Below are 23,149 nucleotides of genomic sequence, written 5' to 3' on the forward strand. Positions count from 1 at the left end.
TAGAGTTAGAAACATACCAGGGGATTCCAATTCAATCCCATCAAGGTGGCATGTACCAATGCTATCTCACTAGTCCCAGTGATCAATTTCTGTTCACAATGGATCATAATGATAGGACTAAGAACCAAAGGGATCACATAAACAAGACTAGTGTCTGCAAATACTAGCTGATAGAATCAAAAAGGGAGAGAATGATCCAACATGGGAAGTGAGATACACAGCAGACCCATAGAATGGCAGATGTCCTAAACAGCACTCTGGCCTCAGAATCAGCCCTTAAGGCATGCGGATCCAGCTGAAAAGCCCATGAGAGTATTTCAGGCATGGAAAGCCAAGACACTCTGGGGAAAAAAAAAAAAAAAAAAAAAAAAAAAAAAAAAACACCCTAAATGAAAGATCTCCGCAAGTGAGATCCCAGTGGAAAGAATGGGCCATCAAAGAAGGAGGTACCTTTCTCTCAAGGGAGGAGAGAACTTCCACTTTGACCATGGCCTTGTCTAAAAATGATCAGAGTCAGTGAACTCAGGGGGCTTCCATAGCCTTGGCAGCTCATGACAAGAGCCTAGGGTGATTACTGATGCCATAAACAAGAATGTCAATTTGTTAAGTCAACAACAGGAGTCACTGTGCACTTACTCCTCATGTAGGATCTTTGTCCTTAATGTGCTGTACATTGAGATTTAATGCTATAACTAGTACTCAAACAGTATTTTTCACTTTGGGTTTCTATGTGGGTGCAAACTCTTGAAATCTTTACTTAATATATGCTAAACTGATCTTCTGTACATAAAGAGAATTGAAAATGAATCTTGATGTGAATGGAAGGGGAGAGGGAGTAGGAAAGGGGAGGGTTGCGGGTGGGAGGGACGTTATGGGGGGGAAGCCATTGTAATCCATATTCTGTACTTTGGAAATTTATATTCATTAAATAAATGTTAAAAAAAAAACCCTGACAAAACAAAACAAAAAGTGAAAAGAACAGGTCATCAAAGAAGGAGGTACCTTTCTCTCAAGGGAGGAGAGAACTTCCACTTTGACTATGACCTTGTCTAAAAATGATCAGAGTCAGTGAACTCAAAAGGCTTCCATATCCTTGCCAACTCATGACAAGAGCCTAGGGTGATTCCTGAGGCCATGAACAAGAGTGTCAATTTGTTAAGTCAACAACAGGAGTCACTGTGCACTTACTCCTCATGTAGGATCTTTGTCCTTAATGTGCTGTACATTGAGATTTAATGCTATAACTAGTACTCAAACAGTATTTTTCACTTTGGGTTTCTATGTGGGTGCAAACTCTTGAAATCTTTACTTAATATATGTTAAACTGATCTTCTGTACATAAAGAGAATTGAAAATGAATCTTGATGTGAATGGAAGGGGAGAGGGAGTGGGAAAGGGGAGGGTTGCGGGTGGGAGGGAAGTTATGGGGGCAGAAGCCATTGTAATCCATAAGCTGTACTTTGGAAATTTATATTCTTTAAATAAAAATTAAAAAAATAGACTATGTACTCACCCCAAATTCCCATGAATATTGCAAAAAACACTGTTGACTCGTTATCAAATAAATGGGAAAACTGAAAAAATAATAATAATGTCACAAAGACCACTTAATATCAAATACAATACAAAGAGAAGGAAATCCTAAGTTTTTCCAATATAGTACAAGTTATACATACCTTTGATGCCAAGCATGTAGAATTTAGTCTCCAAAAATCACACAATGTGTCACAGAGAGGACACATGATCAGCTTACCTCCAATCTCTGGGTCACAGATTTCAATGCTATTGTGGAAACAGTAAAGATACTTTAAAAATACCTTTGTTTGGCAGAACATCTAAGCTACTATCAAAGTGACAGTTTATACGGTCTCTGATATATGACAGAACAAGCAAGGAAGCAGCAGTTTCAGTAGAGGGCCATATTTTGAGTAGTTTTGAATATTTGAATAGTTTGAATCTGTAGGGCCCATCATTAAAGACATTTTCAATAAAGCACTGAGGAGGAGCAGGCGCTAAATTTGGGTCTTTTTCAGAAGTATCAATTAGCTGCTGCCCTCAGGACATGTTCTGAGACAAATGTCAAGGAAATAATAGTAGTAGTTTCATTTAAGATAAAAGACACATTTTTTTTCTCTTTGGACAACTCAGTGGTACTTACCTACTTAGGTTTTCTTGCATTGACATTAAGCCATAAAAGAAACAAGCTAAGCCAACTACAGCTGCAATGAATAGCATTTCTGTGTAAAATCCAAGAAAGGCAAAATAGATACCAATTTTTTCTCCAAAATAATTCCTGAAAAAGAGAATAAATAGGATCACAGGTTGGAAGAATGTTATAGTCCAGGGAGCCTTGGTTTATTTCTTATACAGGCTAGACTTCTAAGTTTGGTTCCATTGCTTTCTAGCCATGTAATTTTTGTAAAGTTACTAAAGCCTCTTAAACTTCAGTTTCCGCATCATGACACACATGATAAACCTTATATGTTTATTCCTAGTGTAAGGATTAGGGTAAGGACTAAAAGGAATAGCACATAGAAATAAGAAGCTGCATTAAAGCAAATAAACAGAAAACAAAACTTTAATGTATATGAGTGAAATTAACATGTGACTTGTTTACAGTCCTTTACTATATATCTGCAGAAGAGTGGTCTTTCTACTGTTTACTTGAACTCTTTATTTAGTGGGGGCATTAAGTCTATGAATACAACGTTAATCGAAAGTATGTCATTGCGTAAGTTAAAAAAAAAAACTAAAAAAAATGAAGGAGGAGAGGGGAAGTTAGCAAGTATCATTATATTCTTAAATTTTATCTATGAAATACATGAAATCTGTTTATAGTAATAAAAATTTAAAAAGAAAAAATAAAAACTATAAAGGTGCTTTAATGGAATTTAAATTTTTAAAAATTTTTTTTTTTTTTTTTTTTTTTTTTACAGGCAGAGTGGACAGTGAGAGAGAGAGAGACAGAGAGAAAGGTCTTCCTTTGCCAGTGGTTCACCCTCCAATGGCTGCCACGGCCGGCACGCTGCAGTCAGGCATGCTGATCCTAAGGCAGGAGCCAGGTACTTATCCTGGTCTCCCATGGAGTGCAGGGCCCAAGGACCCGGGCCATCCTCCACTGCACTCCCGGGCCACAGCAGAGAGCTGGCCTGGAAGAGGGGCAACCAGGACAGCATCCGGCACCCCGACCGGGACTAGAACCCGGTGTTCCGGCGCCGCTAGGCGGAGGATTAGCCTATTGAGCAGCTGCACCAGCCTGGAATTTAAATTTTAAATAAGACAATTGGAGTAACTTGAATTTTAAAAACAGCTTAAATGTTTTTAAGTAAACTACAGACTATTCTGTAATGTAACCTCTAGCAATTAACAAATCAAAGTGTAATTCATATACTTTGCATGTACTTTCTTTTGTATTCTGACCACATCATATCCACAAATTTCCATCTTCCTCCAAGTTAAGATCTGCAATGGATGTATATAGAATTGCCACACAGGAGAGCACAAACAAGGATTTCAAAGTGACTAATTCCCATAAAATATGTAGCCCCATTCCTGCTATACAGAGTTGGAAGGTAGAGAAATTACTTGGCCTAAGACTCAGCAACCTGAAAATATCTGCCTCAGAAATCCAGCTTTTGCGGTTGCTGTATTTTAACCAGGTTATTCCTTTTTGTTATTTGTACAGACTTCACCTCACCAAACCTGTAAGTCTTGCTAAGATTTCTGAGCCAGACAGAATCCTGCTAGGTTCCAATAGCATGTTATATAATTCCAAGAATGTGTTTAATATTAAATGAAAATTTCCTACATGCTTAAAAATAATGCAAATCTGGTACAAGTTTAAAAATATTATAAACATTTCCAAATAAGTAGATTTTTACGTATATTTTTCATATTCAACATTAGTTTTCTTGAGTCATTCTTCAGTTTTCAAGTCTTTACTAATTAAATGAGCATCTTCCTGCTTATACCATCATCTTTCATTCTTTTCAGTGACAATAAGAGCTTTTACATTATTTTCTCTTGTTTGATTTCCACATAGGTATAAACTTAAAATTAAATTATAATGCTATTATATTCTCTTGTTAATTTGCCATCACTATTTCTTTAGGTATTCATAGGGTAAATGAACTTGTATGCTACCTAAAAAACATTCTCCAAAAGATAAATTGCTGAGTATTTGTTAGCCAAAATCATAAGAATGTTTATTATATGTGAAAGTGTAGAAATCATTTTACTAAGTTTAGAAATTATTTTACTTTAGACTTTGGGAATTTAACAGAAAACAGATTAACAAATAAACCACCTTTAAGAGGGCAGAAGCAAGAAATATATCTTCAATTTGCTATTGTGATAAAAATACATAGAGTATTGAAATAACATTTAGCATATGTTTACTTAAACTATATTAGTGTTCATAACAGGATCAGAAGAATTTAATAATATGTAATGCCATACAAAGACTCAAGGAGAATCCTTTCTTTTGAGTATGTTGCCATATATTTTTATATCCATGGTTTTTCTTAATCTGTTAATTTTACTTACTAGATGCTAAAGTCATTTGTTGCCCTACAAATCTATCTATCTATCACAGTATCTGAGAGGTGAAAGGGATTCTGTAAAATTGCTTGTGATGTGTGTGAAGGGAATAGCCTAAATTGTTTATTTCCAGGTTATACTACTTAGTCTGATAAATAGTCAATAATCAAAAGAACAATGATTGAATTGAGTACAGTCTTAAGAAATAAATCAACAAATGCAAACAATTCTTCTAAAAGGATTCACTTTTGTAGTGAATTCATTGATATCTGAGAAAGTTAACTATATTATCTTGGCACTATTACATCACCATTAAATTCACTGTAAATACACTTACTTGAAGCTTTTTAGTAGGTAGCAGCAGTATATCAATTTTATTTGTAAGCATGGAGATAAATAAAATGAGTGACATTAAATGGCGCTATTAAATTAGAACAGAAAAAAGGGATGATAAAGCATATATGAAATTGAAAACTGATATGCCAGTGATAACAGCCCTGATATGCCCATTAAAAAATTATCTAACACAGCAAAATGATCAGTGAAAAAGAGTAGGAAAAATACAAGTATTTGGATATGGAATTGAAGATCAGTAAAGTGATAATATGAATTGTGTGAAATCCAGGAATTCAAATTCCTATATTATATCTCTTCCTAAGCACCAAAAGTCATATTCTCTTTTCCTTTTCTTATTCCCGATATCCAATCATCCATTAGGTCTCATATACTCTGTCCTAACCTTTTAGTAATCCATAGTTTCCTCTTCCTGTTACCAGTGCCTTGAGGGAATGTCTTCAGTTTTCATTGGGCAATGTTAACAGCATCCTTACTAACATGACTTCAGTCTTCCATCATTCCAATTTACCTTCTTTGTTTCTAATAAGAGTGAGGTTTCTAAAGCAAAATTGAGCAGTGTTCTTTTCCTTCTACCTTAGCATTGTTCTTCATGATTCTTTTTCGTGGCAAATATTCTCATCTCTCTTGCTGCCACTATGACATAAAGGACTAAATGCATAGCAAGCAACTTTTCTGTCCTATTGATATTTGCTTGTTCTTTTTGCATGATATATTCTTAACTAACTTCTTCCTTAGTGTCCTGCAACTTATCTTTCAAGACAGCTCAAGAACAAGTACTGTGGAGATTTCCCTGAGGTTTTCTTAAAGACAGGTGCTTTATGTATGTGTGTTGCTGATATTTATGAGTATCACTGTGTTATAACTATTACGCATTTATGAGTGTGCCTACAAACAATTTGCTGCTAGGAAATTATGTTTTGATTTTTCTCTGTAGTCTCAACACCTTACCTGAAAACTAGCGAGGCTTAACAAATTCTCAGTTAAAGCAATGTGTGAACTGTAATTAAGCATTTATGAACAAAGTCTTTCCCTTTATAAAGATAAGTTGAATTTTAATTAAGCTTCCTGATAAAACCTTCCCTAAAAACCATGAGATAAAAAAGAAAAATAAAATTACACGAAGTTGATATAAACCCTCATATAATGACAGAGAAAACAAGGATCTTCAAATTACCTTTAATAAACACACCCAGTTCCAACAATTGTACTACCAACCTGAGATGCTAGAGTAGTATAAAGATGATTAAGAAATTCTGGAGGGAAAATGTAAAGTATGGTGAACATAGACAAACACAAATAAAATAACCCACAGAAGAAACTAACTGAATGCCAGAATACTGAACACATGTTGGGACTTGGCCATTCATAGCACTAGTTGTAAGGCAGGATATGAAAATAAACTTACAAACTAAATTGCTACTCTTAAAAGACACTTGCAGATGTAAGGAAGAAAACACCAGAAATATAAAAAGGAAGAAAACAGGAAAGAAAGTTTAGCAGGAGAGGAGAGCCAGTGAAGTGAGCAATGCTACAAGTTACAACAGATTTGTGAACTCAGCCCAGCACAATGAGGGCAAGGCCTAGCTGCTACAAAGAAGACGTTTAGATACTACTCTATGCAAAAATACTACTGGACCTTATAAATTGTATAACAGGTTATTTTAGTTTCTGTTCTGTGGAAAGTGCAAAGCATCCCAAAAAAGGGTTCTAATGTAGTTTTTTTCTTTTCTTTTTTGGCATACATGCCATCGATTGCTAAATGGAATAGTCTGATCATGATGCTAAATAAATGTCTTTTTTAAAAAATTATATAAGAACTATATCAAAAGAAGAAAAATTTGATTTAGAAATAAAAAATTACAGAAAAACTGTTTGAAATGAATACAGACTAAAATGATTAAACATGGATAAAATTAAACTACAAAAAGTAATTAAAATATTGGAAATGAGCACATTTAAGAGTACAATCTAAGAAAAATCTTCAGACATAAAAATTAATCATACACAAACAGAAGCTACACATTCAAAGGGTAGAACAATAAATTCCAAGAAATGAATCTGTTAAAAAAATCAGTTTAAAAGAAAGAAACAAGTACAAGAATATACAAGAGAAATTTCTTACTTAATAAAGACACACTGGAGACATTTCTATCAAAATAAGGAATAAGACAAGGTTACCCATTATCTCCACTGCTATGTTTTAGAGATATTAGTCAACATAGTTAACCAAGAGAAAATAATTAGATATATGAGAATTGATAAAGAAAAAATAAAACATTTTTGTTTAAAGAGGACATGAAAGTATACCCCAGTAGCCTTAGAGAATCAATAACAAACTAATCCAATAAAGAATTCATCAGTGAACTAGAAGATACAATTGATGCTGCAAAAATGAGTAGCAGTCAAAAGTGACATCACCAGATAGAGGAATAAGAGATCACCTGGTAATACTGCCGACAATAACAATATTCTGCTCTATTCACAAACAAAAGACTCTTTGTGAGAGTCTTTGGATTCAGGTAAGAGGCAAGAAGTCTTTTTCAGAGTGAAGTTCTGTACCTGGGCTTCAGACCTGTGAATCATGCTACCAGGATCTAAACTGGAAACAGTTCCTTCTCTGAAGTTCTTCACAATAACCTCATTATATCTTCAGCCTGCAACCAAAACCATCTGCAAAGAGATCCTGGAAGAGTCATGTATGTAATGTGCAGTAGCAGGCAGGTTCTTCTGCTGTCAACATTAACACCAGCCTTGGACCCAAAAGTTACCATGTAACTCAACTCCAGCTGCACTTAGCTCTGGGTCCAGCATGGTACAACTCACAAGGATTAGAGTTACTCTTGAGCAAGAAGGGCAGGCATTCTTGCCTCTGAAACATAGCAGATCCTGTAGGAACCCTGCCTTGGCCCCAGCCCCTCTTTATTATAGTCCTATAGTTATGTTGGCTGTATAAGGAATTCTTGGGAGATGCACCCAGATGGGCTTGATGACCTTTGTCCCAAAGAAATTCTGCATAGGACCTTGACTGTCAGCTCCAGGATCTCTCAGCTATAGTTTGAGAGAAGTTTGCAGTACACAAGTACCCTACCTACATAGGAAACTGCAAGGAGTCTTCCTCACTAGCACTTCAAGTTTGGAAAGGTAAACACTGATTGTATTGGAGATTCTGAATTAGACCTGAAGCTCCATTTTGTCCTCCCAGCTGTGACTTCGGAGCAATTCTACACACCAAAGACCTGCTGGGAGACATTTCCATTTTCAGACTCATCATTGTGACAAGGTTGTCAATATCTGTTCCTCAAATGTCCCAGATCTTGGCCATAGTCTCTCTGATCTGCAGACTGATAGCAGTTTAGCCTGCCTAAAGAACCAAGAAGAAACACACCCAGTAGTGACTCTGCTGGCTTACTCTCTACTCTCAAACACATACTAGATCTTTAAATGGCTCTAGGAATTGGTGACAGTTCTTCTCAAACACAATCCAACATCATTCTTGATCAACCAAGAATTCATTGGGAGACACAGCTATGTGTGACCCAGAGACAAGACTAAGGATCTTGGTCTTGGCCGTGGAGTTGTTACAATGGTGAGTCTCAGTCCCGGCTCATTGCAGTCAGGGACTCAAATCAGTACAAACATCTCAAATATCCATCTAATGATCCAACATGATCCCTCCCAGAGACATGGAGGATGACACATCTGTCAGTACACAGGTAACAACCCCACTATTTGAGAACCCTGAAGCAGATCATCATCACAGTGCCAGCTCCTCATAGAACAAGAGACTATATTGGCCACAATGCGTCTAGGATTAGGGTGCCTTCTACCATTGTAATAGATAACAACAGTGGCCTCAGGCTTAGGGAACACAAAAATCATTCTTAGAATTCTTGGATAACACTATTGTAGAAGGACAATCTCAGACAAAGCCAGATTATGATGACAGAAATAAACACCTACACTGTCAATGGAAACACATCGATACATGGACTCCAGGATTAAGAACAACCAAGGATACATGACATCATCAAATGGACAAAATCAAGAGCCAGAGGATGAACCTAAAGAGATGGAGGTATATGACCTGCATGATGAAGAATTTAGCATCAACTGTTTTAAGAAGATTCAATTAACTTCAAGAAAATTAACAAATTTTTTAGACAAACTTAATAGACAAATGAAAATAAAAAATTGAATAGAAATCTTAGTGCTGAAAAACACAGTGAAGGAAATGAAAAATGAAAAATACAATAGAGGGTGTCAAGAGCAGACTAGGTTGAGAAAAATCAGTGAGATTAAAATATTCAATCAATGTAAAATATTCAATCAATGTAAAATATTCTGACAACTTTGATTTTTTTGAAAATACTCTATGAAAATATATTCCAAGAGTATGTAAAATGTCTGCAACCATTCTTGTTATCAACAGTGAAAAATTTAGTACAGCTTAATATTTTTCAATAGAAAAGTGAATAAATTATGAAAATTCTTAATAAGGCATTTCTATATTCTCTGAAAAAATATGAGATTGATCTTTGTTTATTGGTAGAAAATAATATATCAATTAGGGAAAAATCTCAGTCCAAAAAAGGTAATAAAGAAGTCAATCTTCCAGGGAAAACCTGGAGTTGTGTATGCTTTCTTAAGCATCCACACAAAAATGTGACCAAATGGATAACACCAATCAAAAGTAGTTACTTCTGTGGAGATCAATGGAGATGAGATTTCATTTAAAACTTTGCCTATTTCTTTATTACTTGAACTTATTTTGATAAATGTGCTTTTTTTTAACTTAACAGGTTAAATTATAATTATTCGAAACAAGAAAATAGCTGTCCAAAAAAGAACATGAATAATGATTTTAAAAAGCACCAGTTAGGTTAGATGCCTTAAACAGGTTAGGTGCCTTAAATGTATTTTTTAAAATTTCTCCTTTCATTTGCCTTAACTGTTGAGATAACATTTCAATGGATTTGATGGATTCATCAAAATCAGTTTCACAAAATGGTTGCTAGGGTTCTGTGCAAGTCTAGAAGAGAAAGCATAAATCAAGTATAAAGAACTGGTTATAGTAGCAAGGGATCTGCAATTTGATTGCAGATCTCCCAAAATCATAGCAACAATCTCCTAACAGCCTGTGTAAGCATGGTATTGTTATGTTTAAACAAGACTGCACCCATAATCTTCTCACTTAGCTAACAACACTGTCCTAAGAATTGAGGTCATAGAACAAATGTATTTTACAGCTGAGACCAACACACTTGAACATACCTACATACACAACCATCCTCCTATCTTCTAAATTTCTAGAGCCTAGGACAAAAACGAATCTAGCATGCATTGAGTACTGACTGCTAGGCCCTATGCTAAAACATATATTTATCCCATTTAATGATCAAATAATCCCAAAAGTAGTGTTGTTATTCCCACTTTACAAATTTTCCTTATAGTGAATAAGCAACTTTACCAAGTTTATATAGCTTTTAAGAGGCAGAACTTAGATTAGAATTCAGATTATTAAATGCTTAAGCATACCCTCCAAACCACCATGCTATATTATCTTTCATAGATTTGGGCAACAATATTCTGTTCCCAAGTGAATTACTAATGAACAGTGTAGATGGGAAACCAAGAAGTTGTAAAAATGTACTAGGTGAAAAATAGCAGCTAACACACACACACACACACACACACATACATATATATATATATATATATATATATATAAAATGTGATGCCATTGTGAATAAAATTCACATCATCAAGTTGGTCTACTCCTGTGTAATAAACTTACCTTATCAAATCTAAAGGTTGTTCTTTGTAAAAAAAGGAAAAACGTGCCCAGTTCTGGTGAAGTGTATACCTTTCATTGACAGGATTGGGAGGTTCTGATGGCTTCCAATATTGGCCCTAAATATTCCAGGAGAGGGTTCATAAAGGACAAAGCAAAAACAACAGTGAAGTTAATGTGAGAAATTTAGTGAACAAGACAAATGTTCAGTTTCATTTTTATATTTAGGTTGTAGGTTCCATGCATGTAAAGGATTTTCTATATTATGATAAAAGATTTACTAAGTTCTCACTGAGTTATCTAAAAATACAAGTTAAAGTTTCAGACTTTGGCTTTATTGAAGTTGTTCCTTTGACCCGGAACGCCCCTTTTCTACTCAAATCTGAATATGATATTCACAGCTCAGAGATTTGTATCATTATATAACTTGCTGGGTCATTACAAATAGACTAGGACTTATTTTTAGATGGAAAAATTAAATCTCATGCAAAATTACGACATCAATCCAAAGTCACACTGTTATTGCAAGAGTCTCCTGTACTGTCCTCACTGGCCATCACTCATATCAATTTCCCAACAAACTTCAAATACTACAACAAACCTTAGTACTTAAGAGCTTCAGAATTGTTTTATACATGAGTTCTTTCTCCATTGTTTATTTTTATAAATGTCCCTTAAAAGCAGAACAAGCAAAGTACTACGTATACAGGAGTCTTTTAACACATTCTTTCACCACTATTCCTATAAACAAGTGAACTGCTGAAGGTAATGTTGAATGAATATTGTTTAAAATTTAGCATATGTAAAAATCTCTAGATAGTAAGTCATAAGATTTTGTATCATCCAAGTTCTAACTTTTTTCTTCTTCGGCAGCTGATTCTGCTGAATCATGAGAAACACAACAACAAAAAAAAGCAGTCTACTTAGGTATGTTATAAAAGTGATTTTGTAAAGCACATGAAGGAAAGTACCATACCTAAACTTGCATTTAGAAGAAGAGAATAAAGAAAAGTAAAATTAACATTCAGTTATAGCTTTCTCAAATGACAGTTCAGTAACATTAAATTTCCAGTCTAATGAAAGGTTAGATGTAGATGTAGAGATTAAAATTATTGGTGACTGAGCATATTACTTTGGCTTAGGAAAAGAGCCATAGTAAGGAGACATGCACAGTAAGAAGAGAATCATTGCACGAAAAACACATAAACATAAAATATTCAAAATCTTCAAAGAAGAATGAGATGAGCCTTTTTGTGAAGAAAGATCGACAAAGATGTGTTGTAAAGTGTTTATTAAACTACTTTAGATATCTCTGCTTTAACCCAATGGAATTATTTATAATCATAATCCCCCATGAGTTCTTTTGATCCAGGGGGAAAATGTGTGTATTTTGGGGGTGGCATTAGAGGAAGGAGGAGGATATTTGATTTCACTAACACTTAAGTTACATGTATCTGAATTTACACTCCTTTGAAAACAGTCACTTATTTTGAAAAATTCTACTCCACCTTTATGGGAAACATATCAAAAGTAATAAGACAATCACCCTAGAGTCAATTAAATATTATTGATTAACAGACAAAAGCTGGAATAATAATTTGAGTCCTAAGAAAGACTTTGGCTTTGAAGTCTTGGAAACTATTATAACAATTCTACCTTCCAAAAATTTGGGCAATGATTTGGCTGCTATTTGTTTCAATGGAAATATTTTGTTTCTTCTGTATTTCTGAGGAAGGCCTGTCTGAAGAGATTGCAGCATCAAAAAGCCTTGTATAGGTACTGGAACAAAAGAAAGAAAAGATCCAAATGATGTATGGAAGTGGATCAGCCACATGATTTCTACTGCCAAGAGTTGGTGAAATTTAAATACTGATTATCCAAATGGAAAGACCTCCCTCAGACACCAGGCAGAGTCTTGGATGCCATGCAGCATTTTCAGGCTTGGTTTAATGGGTATATCATGTGAAATGTCACTTCTTTGTTGAATTTATAAAGCTCAATATTTTGTAAAATGATTTTTTTCACTCCAAAAAAAAAAAATTCTTCTGAGTCATGGTGACTAGTAAGAATTGATCTTATTGTCTGAAGTCTCTAGCTTGTATTTCAGTTGTATACATGCTTTTTTTCCAGAAAATTTGTAGTCTGTAAATTCAGATTCATGGTTGTAGTCCAACAATACATAACAGAATGTTTTACATATAACTGAAACCAATTAGGTATCCAATGAATGAATACACGAATGGCTATAATTTAAATCCTTTACAGCTTCAAAATTTTATGAGGAAATATCTGATGGGTTCAGATAGAAATTTCCAAATATTATGTTCTAAAATGTTCTTCTGATGTGATTTCAATTTTCAAAATGGTTTCTTAAGAAAATTCATGTGCAAACGTAATGCTTTTGTATGAATTTCCATTTGAAATTTCAATGTCCAAAGGCATCCACTGAGTGTTTCAGTATAGCTGGTAAAGTTCTCAGTTCAGAACCATGGAGGCTTCAGGAATTTTCACAACAGGAAAGATAATTAAGCATTTTGAAATAAAAAGGGAAGCAAAAGGATTATCCTCTTGATAAAGCAACCAGTGAATATGGGAAAAAGGAAATGGGTTCAGTGTTAAAAAACTGAATCCATACTTACATCATGGAGGGGGTAGGCAGCTAAGTAAGTGCTAGAATTTAGCAGTCTTTCAATCCCAAACCTTTTCTTCCCATCTTCTATGCCAAAAGGGCACCGTGAAAGAATATAGTAAACCTACAAGATAAGTGCAAAGGAACTGTCATATTTCAGAACATTACATTTCCCACATTGATTCAATCACAATTTGACAATGTCCACTTTATAGATAAAGGTTCTGTAGTTGGGGAGAAGCTGTAGCGTGCAGGGTAAGATGGAGTTTGTAGCTATTTTAGCTCTTGGTTCTGGGAGCTCCTCATTCCTTTGGTGAGGGCAGGGGGAGATGGATCATATTTCATTTTGCTTCTCTTTTCTCAAGCTCCTTTGAAAATTTTTGGTGTCAGAATTCCTACCATAGTCTTAGCTTCATGTCTAATATCTCTACTAACAGTATAGTTGGGAGAATATAGAGTGGCATTGGTATTTAGGCTGTGTTGAATAATTCTAAAACTAATAAAACTGCTGATTTATATAGTCCTTATTTGATCTCTCTGGTTGAATTTACTAATTCTAGATGATCATATTGCTACAACCACTTTAGAACCTTTTCCATATCTGTTTTAGGATTTATTTATTTGGTATGCAGATTTTCAGATAGAGAAGGAGAGAGAGACAGAGAGAGAGAGAAATTTTTCCATTTGCTAGTTCACTTCCCAAATGGCTGCAACAGCCAGGGCTGGGCTAAGCTGAAGGCAGGAGCTTCATCTGGGTCTCCTACATTGATGGCAGGGGTCCAAGTACTTGGGTCATCTTCCACTGATTTCCCAGCCACATTAGCATGGAGTTAGATTGGAAGTGGGGCAACTGGGATTTGAACTGGCACTCATATGGAATGCCAGCAACACAGGATGTGGCTTAACCTGCTAACCCACAACAACAGCACCCACTTACATCTTTATATCACTTTTCTTTTGCATATTATTTGAAATTTGGTATCCTCTGCCCTTATCTTTTTGTAAGTTTAATTTCATCTATATTTTACCTTCCAGCAACTTTTCAGAATTTCTACATTTTTGATTGCTGAATCTAGTCCTTTTTTTAAAGACTTATTTTTTTTTTTTATTTGAAGGTCAGAGTTAAACAAAGAGAGAAGGTGAGGCAGAGAAAGAGATGTCTTCCATCTGCTGGTTCACTCCCCAATTGGCTGCAATGGCCAGAGCTGCACCAATCCAAAGCCAGGAGCTAGGAGATTCTTCCAGGTCTCCCATGCGAGTGCAGGGGCCCAAGTACTTGGGCCATCTTCTGCTGCTTTCCCAGGCATAGCAGAGAGCTGGATCAGAAGTGGAGCATCTGGGACTCCAACTGGCACCCATATGGGAGTGCCTGCATAGCAGGCGGTGGCTTTATCCACTATGCCACAGCACCGGCTCGAATCTAGTCTTTTTAGCATTTATTTCTCTCTCTTACATTTTATCATTTAAGGCCTGTTGAGTGGTATGGTGGTTGTCCTTGAATCATCATCTGGTCATTTGTTTTAAGGGAAACTTAATATTCTACCTTTTTAAATCAATCACAATTTATGCATTTCAGTTTTGATAGATAATGTGATAAATATGAACTATTTTACTTACTTTGAATAATTTCCTTGGGAAAGGTTCACCAAAATAAAAACTCTGCATTGACAAACTGGAAAAATTTATTCAACCAGATATTAACATGTATTTTAAAGCCATGATAGCAAGTAAGGCATGGTATTGTTAAATGAAAACAAAACTGGACTTACCAAAGAGAAATTATTCAAAAGGAAACTGCAACAAGGGGCAGCAGACTATTGGAATAAGAAAAATGTTCTGATAAGATGCAAACATTTGAGGGGTCAGGTGGAAACAGGCTTCCTTCCTTCCTCCCTTCTTTCCTTTGTCAAAGATTTCTTTATTAGAAAGGCATAGCAACAGAGAAAAGGACAGACAAAGATCTTTCTTCAGGTTCAATTCCTAAATGGCTGTAGCAGCCACTGGATTGGACCAGGCCAAAGAGAAGAACCAGCAACTCCATCCTGGTCTCCTCGCAGGAGTGGCAGGGGCCTAAGTACTTGGACCACCATCTGCTACCTTCCCAGACACATTAACAGGAACCAGGTTCAGGAGAGGAGCAGCCGGGACTCCAACTAGAACCCAGATATGAGATGCCAGGTATTCGAAGTGGTCGCTTAACTCACTATACCACAGTGCCAGATCAATAGCTCTTCTTTTATAGGAAAAAGAAAATAAGCTTCAGGGACTATCTTTCTTTGGAGTACTATTTATTTTATAGGGCAAAGTAAGGAGAGCTAAGGAGCAGCTATTCTGCATGCCACTTTGGGTGGCTGAAGGTTCAAAGTTCAGGTTCTTGTGGGAGGAGACAAGCTTAATTAAATTGATCAAGTCAGTTAATAAATACTTGCTTTTGATGGTTCAATTAAGATAAATATTTCAGCTAAACACCTCTGTAACAAAAATGGAAATTTGGAGGGAGTGTGTCTGAAATAACAAAAAGGTGAGATTGTAAGGGTAAGTGTGGGAAAGATATTTCCCCTACCTCACTTTCCTTGAAGCATTTCCATTAGAGAAATTGTAGTGACAAACTCTTTTCTATCCTTTTCAGATTCATACAAATGAGTGTACGTGTAATATATGTACCTATATAAAATCCTATTTAAAAAGTCAATAGGATTCTCGCCTGCTTTAAAAATCAAAGTTTTTCCTTAAGTTCTTTTGGAGCCATTTCATTGGAAGTTAAGCAATGAAGAAAGCATCCCAATCTCCCAGGCTCTGCAGAAGTTTTGCCTGGGTACCTGGCTCTTAGCACAGAGATATAAGAAGTCTTATTTTTTATAAAGGTATTTAAATAACAAAGATGGACACTTCAATTAGCAGGTGCATTTAGGATGAATATGTGGCTATTAGTGCTCTCAAGTCAAACTGGCAAGGTGAGTATTATCTAAGTCATCTGGGGAAGAATTGTTCTTTGCAATAAACTATTTCTGAGAAAGAGAAGCATGCAGGATTCCTCTGTCCCTGTGTTTCTGGGCTACAGAGCTCAGGTAAAGTTCAATATTGTCAGAAGTGACACAAAATTAGACAAAGAAATCAAAGCATCAGGGTTGAGTCTAGAAGTAAAAATACATATATATACATAATTAAGTTGTGACAAGGGTGCCAGTGAAAGAAAATATTAACAGGGGACAGTGCTGTGGGGCAGTAAGTTAAAGACCCAGCTTGCAGTGCCAGCATCTCATATGGGCATTGTTTCAAGTCTTGACTACTCCATTTCTGATCCACCTTCCTGCTAATGCACCTGGGAAAGCAGTAGAAGATGGCCCAAGTCTGTGGGCCCCTGCACCCATGTGGGAGCCCTGGAGGAAGCTCCTGGCTCCTGGCTTCAGTTAGCTCAGCTCTGGCAATTGCAGCCATTTGGGGAGATAACCAGCAGATGGAAGATTTCTCTCTCTGCCTCTCTATAACTCTGCTTTTCAAATAAATAAACTTTTTTTAAAAAAAGGAAAAAATTAATAATTGAATGTTTTCAATAATTGGTGAAGGTCACTGACTATATACATGGGAAAACAACTGACTTCTATATTGTACCTTGCACCAAAATTAATTCCAGGAAGATAATAATCTATGTGAAAAATAAAATAGTGCAACGTCTGGAAGAAAACACAGGAAATAAACTGCAGGACCTTGGTGGCAGGTAAAGATCAAGCATATTACTCATAAAACAAAGACTTATTAACATGAATTACATTAAAATTAGAAACAACTGTACCAAAGGAAATGATCAGGGCCAGTGCTGTAGCATAGCAGGTTAAGCCGCAGCTGGTGGTGCCAGCATCCCAAGTGAGCTCTGGTTCAAGTCCTGGCTGCTTCACTTCCATTCCACTCCCCTGCTAATGCACCAGGGAAAGTAGTGGAAGATGGCCCAAACTCCCGGGGAACTTGTTCCCCATGTGGGAGACCTGGAAAGAAGCTCCTGGCTCCGGACTTCTCATCAGAAACCCTATAGGCTAGGAGATAATGGTGAGATATAGTGCAAGTTTGCAAGTTTAAGAGAAAAAAAAAAAAAAAAAACCTGCCAACCCAGAATACTATAGCCAGCAAAGTTCTGATTTTTGAATAAAGGGTAAATAAAGACTCTTTACCACAAACAGAAATTGGAAGAATTTGTTGGGGTTGGCACTGCGGCATAGTAGACAAAACCGCCACCCACAGTGTCGGCATTCAACATGGGTGCCAGTTTGAGTACAGGATGCTCCACTTCCTATCCAGCTCTCTTATGGCCCAGGAAAGCAGTACAAATTGGCTCAAGTCCTTGGGCCCCTGCACCCACGTGGGAGACCCGGAAGAAAATCCTGGCTCCTGGCTTCGGATTAGCGCAGCTCCGGTTGTTGTGGCCAATTGGGAAGAGAACCAGCGGTTTGGAAGACCTCTGTCTCTGTCTCTCCTTCTCTCTCAGTGTTCCTCTGACTTTCAAATAAGTAAATAAATCTTAAAAATAGAATTTGTCACCATTCTTCCAGCCTTACAAAAGATGCTTAAGGATGTGCTATACGCAAACACAGAAATATGATCATCAATATTAAAGAATGTGAAGGCAGAAAATCTCCAAGTAAAGGTACAAAGAAAATCCAAAGTAAACAATAGGAATATTAATGCACAAATGACAGGGACAAATTGTTAATTATCAATAGTCACCTTGATCGGGGATGGAGCTGTGGCATAGCAGGTAAAGCTGCCACCTGCAGTGCCGGCATCCCATATGAGTGCCGGTTTAAGTCTCAGCAGCTAAACTTTCAATCCAGCTCTCTGCTGTGGCCTGGGAAAGCCGTAGAAGATACAAAGTCCTTGGGCCCCTGTACTTGCGTGGGAGACCTGGAAGAAGCTCCTAGTTCCTGGCTTTAGATCACTGCAGCTCTGGCCAAGGCAGCCAATTGGGGAGTGAAACAGTGGATGGAAGACTCTCTCTCTCTACCTCTCCTTCTCTTTCTGTGTAACTCTGCCTTTCAAATAAATAAATAAATTTTTTTAAAAAAAAGTCATCTTTAATGTAAATGGCCTCAACTTTCCAGTAAATGATACAGACTGGCTGAAAGAATGAATAAACAAGATCTATTTATTTGTTGCCTACAAGAAACACATCTCACCAACAAAGATACACACAGACTGAAAGTTGAAGGATGGAAAAAGATATTCCATGCTAACTGAAACTAAAGAAGACCTGGTTTAGCCATCCTAATATAATACAAAATAGACTTTAACACAAAAACTGTTCAAAGAGACTAAGAAGGGTACTAGGTAATGATTAATTGCCAATTTAATAGGAAGATGTGACTATAATAAGTTTATATGCACCTAATTACAGTGCACCTGGCTATAAAAAAGAAATGTTAAGGTATTTAAAGAGAGACATAGACTCCAATATAACAGTATTGAGGGGTTTGATTATCCCACTTTCAGCAGTGACAAATCAATCAGACAAATTTTCAGCAAGGAAACAACAGAGTTAATTGATACTATAGTCCAAATGGATCTAATAGATACCTACAGAACTTTGCATCCTACAGCTGCAGAATGCACATTCTTTTCACCAGTGCATGAAACTTTCTCTACCATTTATCGCATTCTAGGCCATAAAGCAAGTCTCAGCAAGTTCAAAAAATTCAAAATCATATCATGCATCTTCTCTGACCACAATGGAATGAAGATGGAGATCAACAACTCAAGAATCTGTGGAACATATGCAAACACATGGAAACTGAACAACATACTCCTGAATGAACAGTGGGTCATAGAAGAAATAAAAAGAGAATTAAAAAATTTTGGAAACATATCAAAACTTATGGGATACAGCAAAAGTAGTCTTAAGAGGAAAGTTTATACCAGTTAGTACCTACATCAAGAAATTGGAAAGGCATCAAATAAATGAGCTATCAATGCATCTCAAGTAAGTAGAAAAACAACAGAAAATCAAACCCAACACTAGTAGGACATAAGAAATGATTAAATTTAGAGAAAAAAATAAAAAAAAAAAACAAAAATACAAAAGATCAGCAAAACAAAGACCTATTTTTTGAAAATATAAACAAGATGGATAAACCATTTGCTCAAATAACAAAAAAAAAGAGGGAGAAGATCCAAATCAATAAAAGCAGAGATGAAAAAATGTAACAACAGGTACCACAGGAATAAAAAGAATCATCAGGAATTACTACAAAGAGCTTCATGCTAACAAATTAGGAAAATTAGGAGAAAAACAATGGACACAGAGATGCTACCAAAATTGAGTCATGAAGACGAATAAGACATAAAGAGCCCAATAACCAAGATGGAAAATGAATCAGTGATAAAGACACTCCCAACAAAGAGAAGTTAAGAACTGGATGGATTCACTGCTGAATTCTACCAGATATTTAAAAAAAGAACTAATTTCAATTCTTCTCAAGTCATTCAAAACAACTGAAGGGGGGAACCTCCCAAACTCCTTCTATGAAGCCAGCATCACCTTAATTTCTAAACCTGAAAAAGATACAACAGAAAAAGAAAACTATAGACAAATTTCCCTAATGAACATAGATGCAAAAATCCTCAACAAAATATTAGCCAATCGAATCCAATAGCACATCAAAAATATCACTCACTGGATCAAGTGATATTTATCTCTGGTATGCAGGGATGATTCAATATTCACAAATCAATCAATGTGATACATCACCTTAACAAACTGAAGAACAAAAACCATATGATTATCTCAACAGATGCAGAGAAACATCTGATAAAATACAACATCCTTTCATGATGAAAACCATAAGCAAATTGGGGATAGAATGATCATTCCTCAACACAATCATGGCAATTTATGGCAAACCTATGGCCAGCATCTAACTGAGTGGGAAAACGTTGGAAGCATATCAACTAAGATCTGGAACCAGATAAGGATGCCCACTCTCACCACTGCTATTCGATATAGTCCTGGAAGTTTTAGCCAGAGCCATTAGACAATAAAAAGAAAGCAAAGGGAAATAAATTGGGAAGGAGGAAGTCAAATGATCACTATTTACAGATGACATCACTCCATATATATGGGACCCAAAAGAAACAACTAAGAGGCTATTGGAACTCATAAGAATTTGGTAAAGTGGCAGGATATAAAATTAACACACAAAAATCAATAGTTTTTCTATACAGACAATGCCATAGCTGAGAAAGAACTTCTAAAATAATCCCAGTCACAATAGCTACAAAAAAATTAAAAACCTTAGAATAAATTTAACCAAGGGCATCAAAGCTCTCTATGATGAAAATTATAATGCATTAAAGAAAGAAATAGAAGACACCAAAAAATGGAAAAATCTTCCATGTTCATGGGCTGGAAGAATCAATATCATTAAAATATACATACTACTGGGGTTGTCTGAGGAGAGAACTGGTGGACGGAGGACCCCCCTCTCCATCCCTCCTCTGCCTCTGTCTCTCTGTAACTCTGCATTTCAAATAAAATGAAAAAATTTTTTTTTCAAAAGAATTCCATACTACTGAAAGCAATTTACAGATTCAATGTGATCTTGATCATAATACCAAGGACATTCTTTTCAGATCTATAAAAAACAATACTGAAATTCATATGGAAACAGAGGAGACCTTGAATAACTAAAGCAATCTTATACAACAAAAACAAAGCTGAGGCATCAGAATACCAGATTTCAAGACATACTACAGGGCAGTTATAATCAAAATAGTCTGTTACTGGCCAAAAAATAGACATGTAGACCAGTGGAACAGAATAGAAACTCCAGAAATCAATCCATACATCTACTACCAACTTACCTTTGGCAAAAGAGCTAAAATCAATCCCTGGAACAAGGACAGTCTCTCTAACAAATGGTGCTGGGAAAAGTGGATCTCCAAATCCAGAAGTATGAAACAAGACCCCTACGTTACACCTTATACAAAAATCCACTCAAAATGGCTCAAAGGCCTAAATTTATGACCCAATACCATCAAATTATTAGAGAACATTGGGTAAACTGTGCAAGACACTAGCATAGGCAAAGACTTCTTGGAAAAGGCCCCAGAAGCACAGGCATCAACGCCAAAATTGACAAATGGGATTATATCAAATTGAAAATTTTCTGGACTGTAAAACACACACTCAGCAAAGCAAAGAGGCAACCAACAGAATGGAAGAAAATATTTGCAAACTAGGCAACTGATATACGATTAATACACAGAATCTTTAAAGAACCCAAGAAACTCAAGAGCAACAAAACAAACAATCCAATTTAAAAATGGGCAAACGATTTTATCAGGCATTTTTCAGAAGAGGCAATTCAAATGGCCAACTAGCACTTGAAAAAATTCTCAGGATCACTAACCATCAGGGAAACACAATCAAAAGCACAATGAGGTTTCACCTCACCCCAGTTAGAATGGATTTCATACAGAAATCAACAAACAATAAACAATGGTGAGGATGTGGGGGAAAAGATATCCTAATCCACTGTCAGTGGGAATGTAAGCTGGTACATCCACTGTGGAAGACAGTATGGAGATACCTCAGAAATCTGAATATATTTGGGCTGGCACTGTGGCAAGGTAGGTTAATCCTCTGTCTGCAGTGCCAGCATCAGCATCCCACGTGGGCATTGGTTCTAGTCCCAGCTGCTCCTCTTCCCATCCAGCTCTCTGCTATGGCCTCGGAAAGTAGCAGAAGATGGAACAAGGGCTTGGGTCCCTGCACCCACATGGGAGATGTGGAAGATCCTGGCTCCTGATGGGCCTAGGTCCAGGAGTTGCGGCCATCTGCGGAGTGAACCAGCAGATGGAAGACCTTTCTCTCTGTCTCTCCCTCTCACTGTCTATAACTCTACCTCTCAAATAAATAATCTTTAAAAAAACCTGAATATAGACCTACCATGACACAGCCATCCCATTCCTGGGAATTTACCATAAGGAAATAAAATCAGCATATGCATACAAATTATATACCTATGTATATTGTAATTCCTCTGAAGGAAATCATGTAGTTCTCAGCCACATTAAAAATACTGATCTATACTGTAAAAGAAGTATTGATGCTGGGTCCAGTGTTGCAGCACAGCAAGTTAGGCCACTGGTTAACAATGTCAGCTTCTCCTAAGAGCATGGGTTTGACTCCTGGCTTACTCCACTTCCAGTTCAGCTCCTTGCTAATGTGTCTGGGAAAGCAGTGGAATACGGTCCAACTTCTTGGGTCCCTGCACCCATGTAGGAAACATGGATGGAGTTCCTTTTCTCCTGACTTTAACATGGCCCAATCCCAGGTATTGTGGCATCTGGGGAGTAAACCAGTGGACAGAAGATCTTTCTTCTTTTCTCTCTTCACTGTCTTTGAAAATATAACTTTCAAATAGATAAATCTTACAAAAGAAATAAAGAAGGAGAGAGAGAAAGAGAGATGGAAGGAAAGAAGGAAGGGAGGGAGGAAGGAGGGGAGGGAAAGAGAAAAAGGAAGGAAAAAGAAAAGAAAAAAGGAAAGGAAAAAGAAAAGAAAAGAAAAGAAAAGAAAAGAAGAGAAGAGAAAAGAGAAGAGGTTTGAAGGTTTTGCATATGTCATTCACATATATTAGAGGTAGCAAAAAATAGGTATGGAGACTAATTAAAAAACATTGTGGTAGATCTCTTTAATGATGGCTATAAGTTTTTGGAAAATTTGCTAATAGTGGGGATGGAACTGAAAGAATATGGATTCAAGAGATATTTAGGATTTAGATATTTACATTGATAGAAGCTACTGATGGATTGAACATGGCTGAGACAAATCGGTAGTGTAA

At 36.3% G+C, this 23,149-nt stretch overlaps 1 protein-coding gene across 23 annotated transcripts in view; it reads right to left on the reverse strand.

Moving 5' to 3' along the window:
• ANO5 (anoctamin 5) overlaps positions 1–23,149 on the reverse strand; it is a 116,181-nt gene that overhangs the window by 35,904 nt on the left and 57,128 nt on the right. For all 23 annotated transcript variants that reach the window (XM_051824965.3, XM_089310502.1, XM_051824971.3 and 20 more), the window contains 5 exons: positions 13,327–13,440; positions 10,691–10,806; positions 2,159–2,293; positions 1,677–1,782; positions 1,514–1,574 (listed from right to left, as the gene is read on the reverse strand). In XM_051824965.3, coding sequence (XP_051680925.2) covers positions 1,514–1,574; positions 1,677–1,782; positions 2,159–2,293; positions 10,691–10,806; positions 13,327–13,440 — 532 coding nt within the window. The remainder of the gene's footprint in view (positions 1–1,513; positions 1,575–1,676; positions 1,783–2,158; positions 2,294–10,690; positions 10,807–13,326; positions 13,441–23,149) is intronic.

The sequence above is a fragment of the Oryctolagus cuniculus genome, chromosome 1 (genome assembly GCF_051225735.1).
Source record: "Oryctolagus cuniculus isolate XC-2025 breed Fujian yellow rabbit chromosome 1, ASM5122573v1, whole genome shotgun sequence".
Lineage (NCBI taxonomy): Eukaryota > Metazoa > Chordata > Mammalia > Lagomorpha > Leporidae > Oryctolagus > Oryctolagus cuniculus.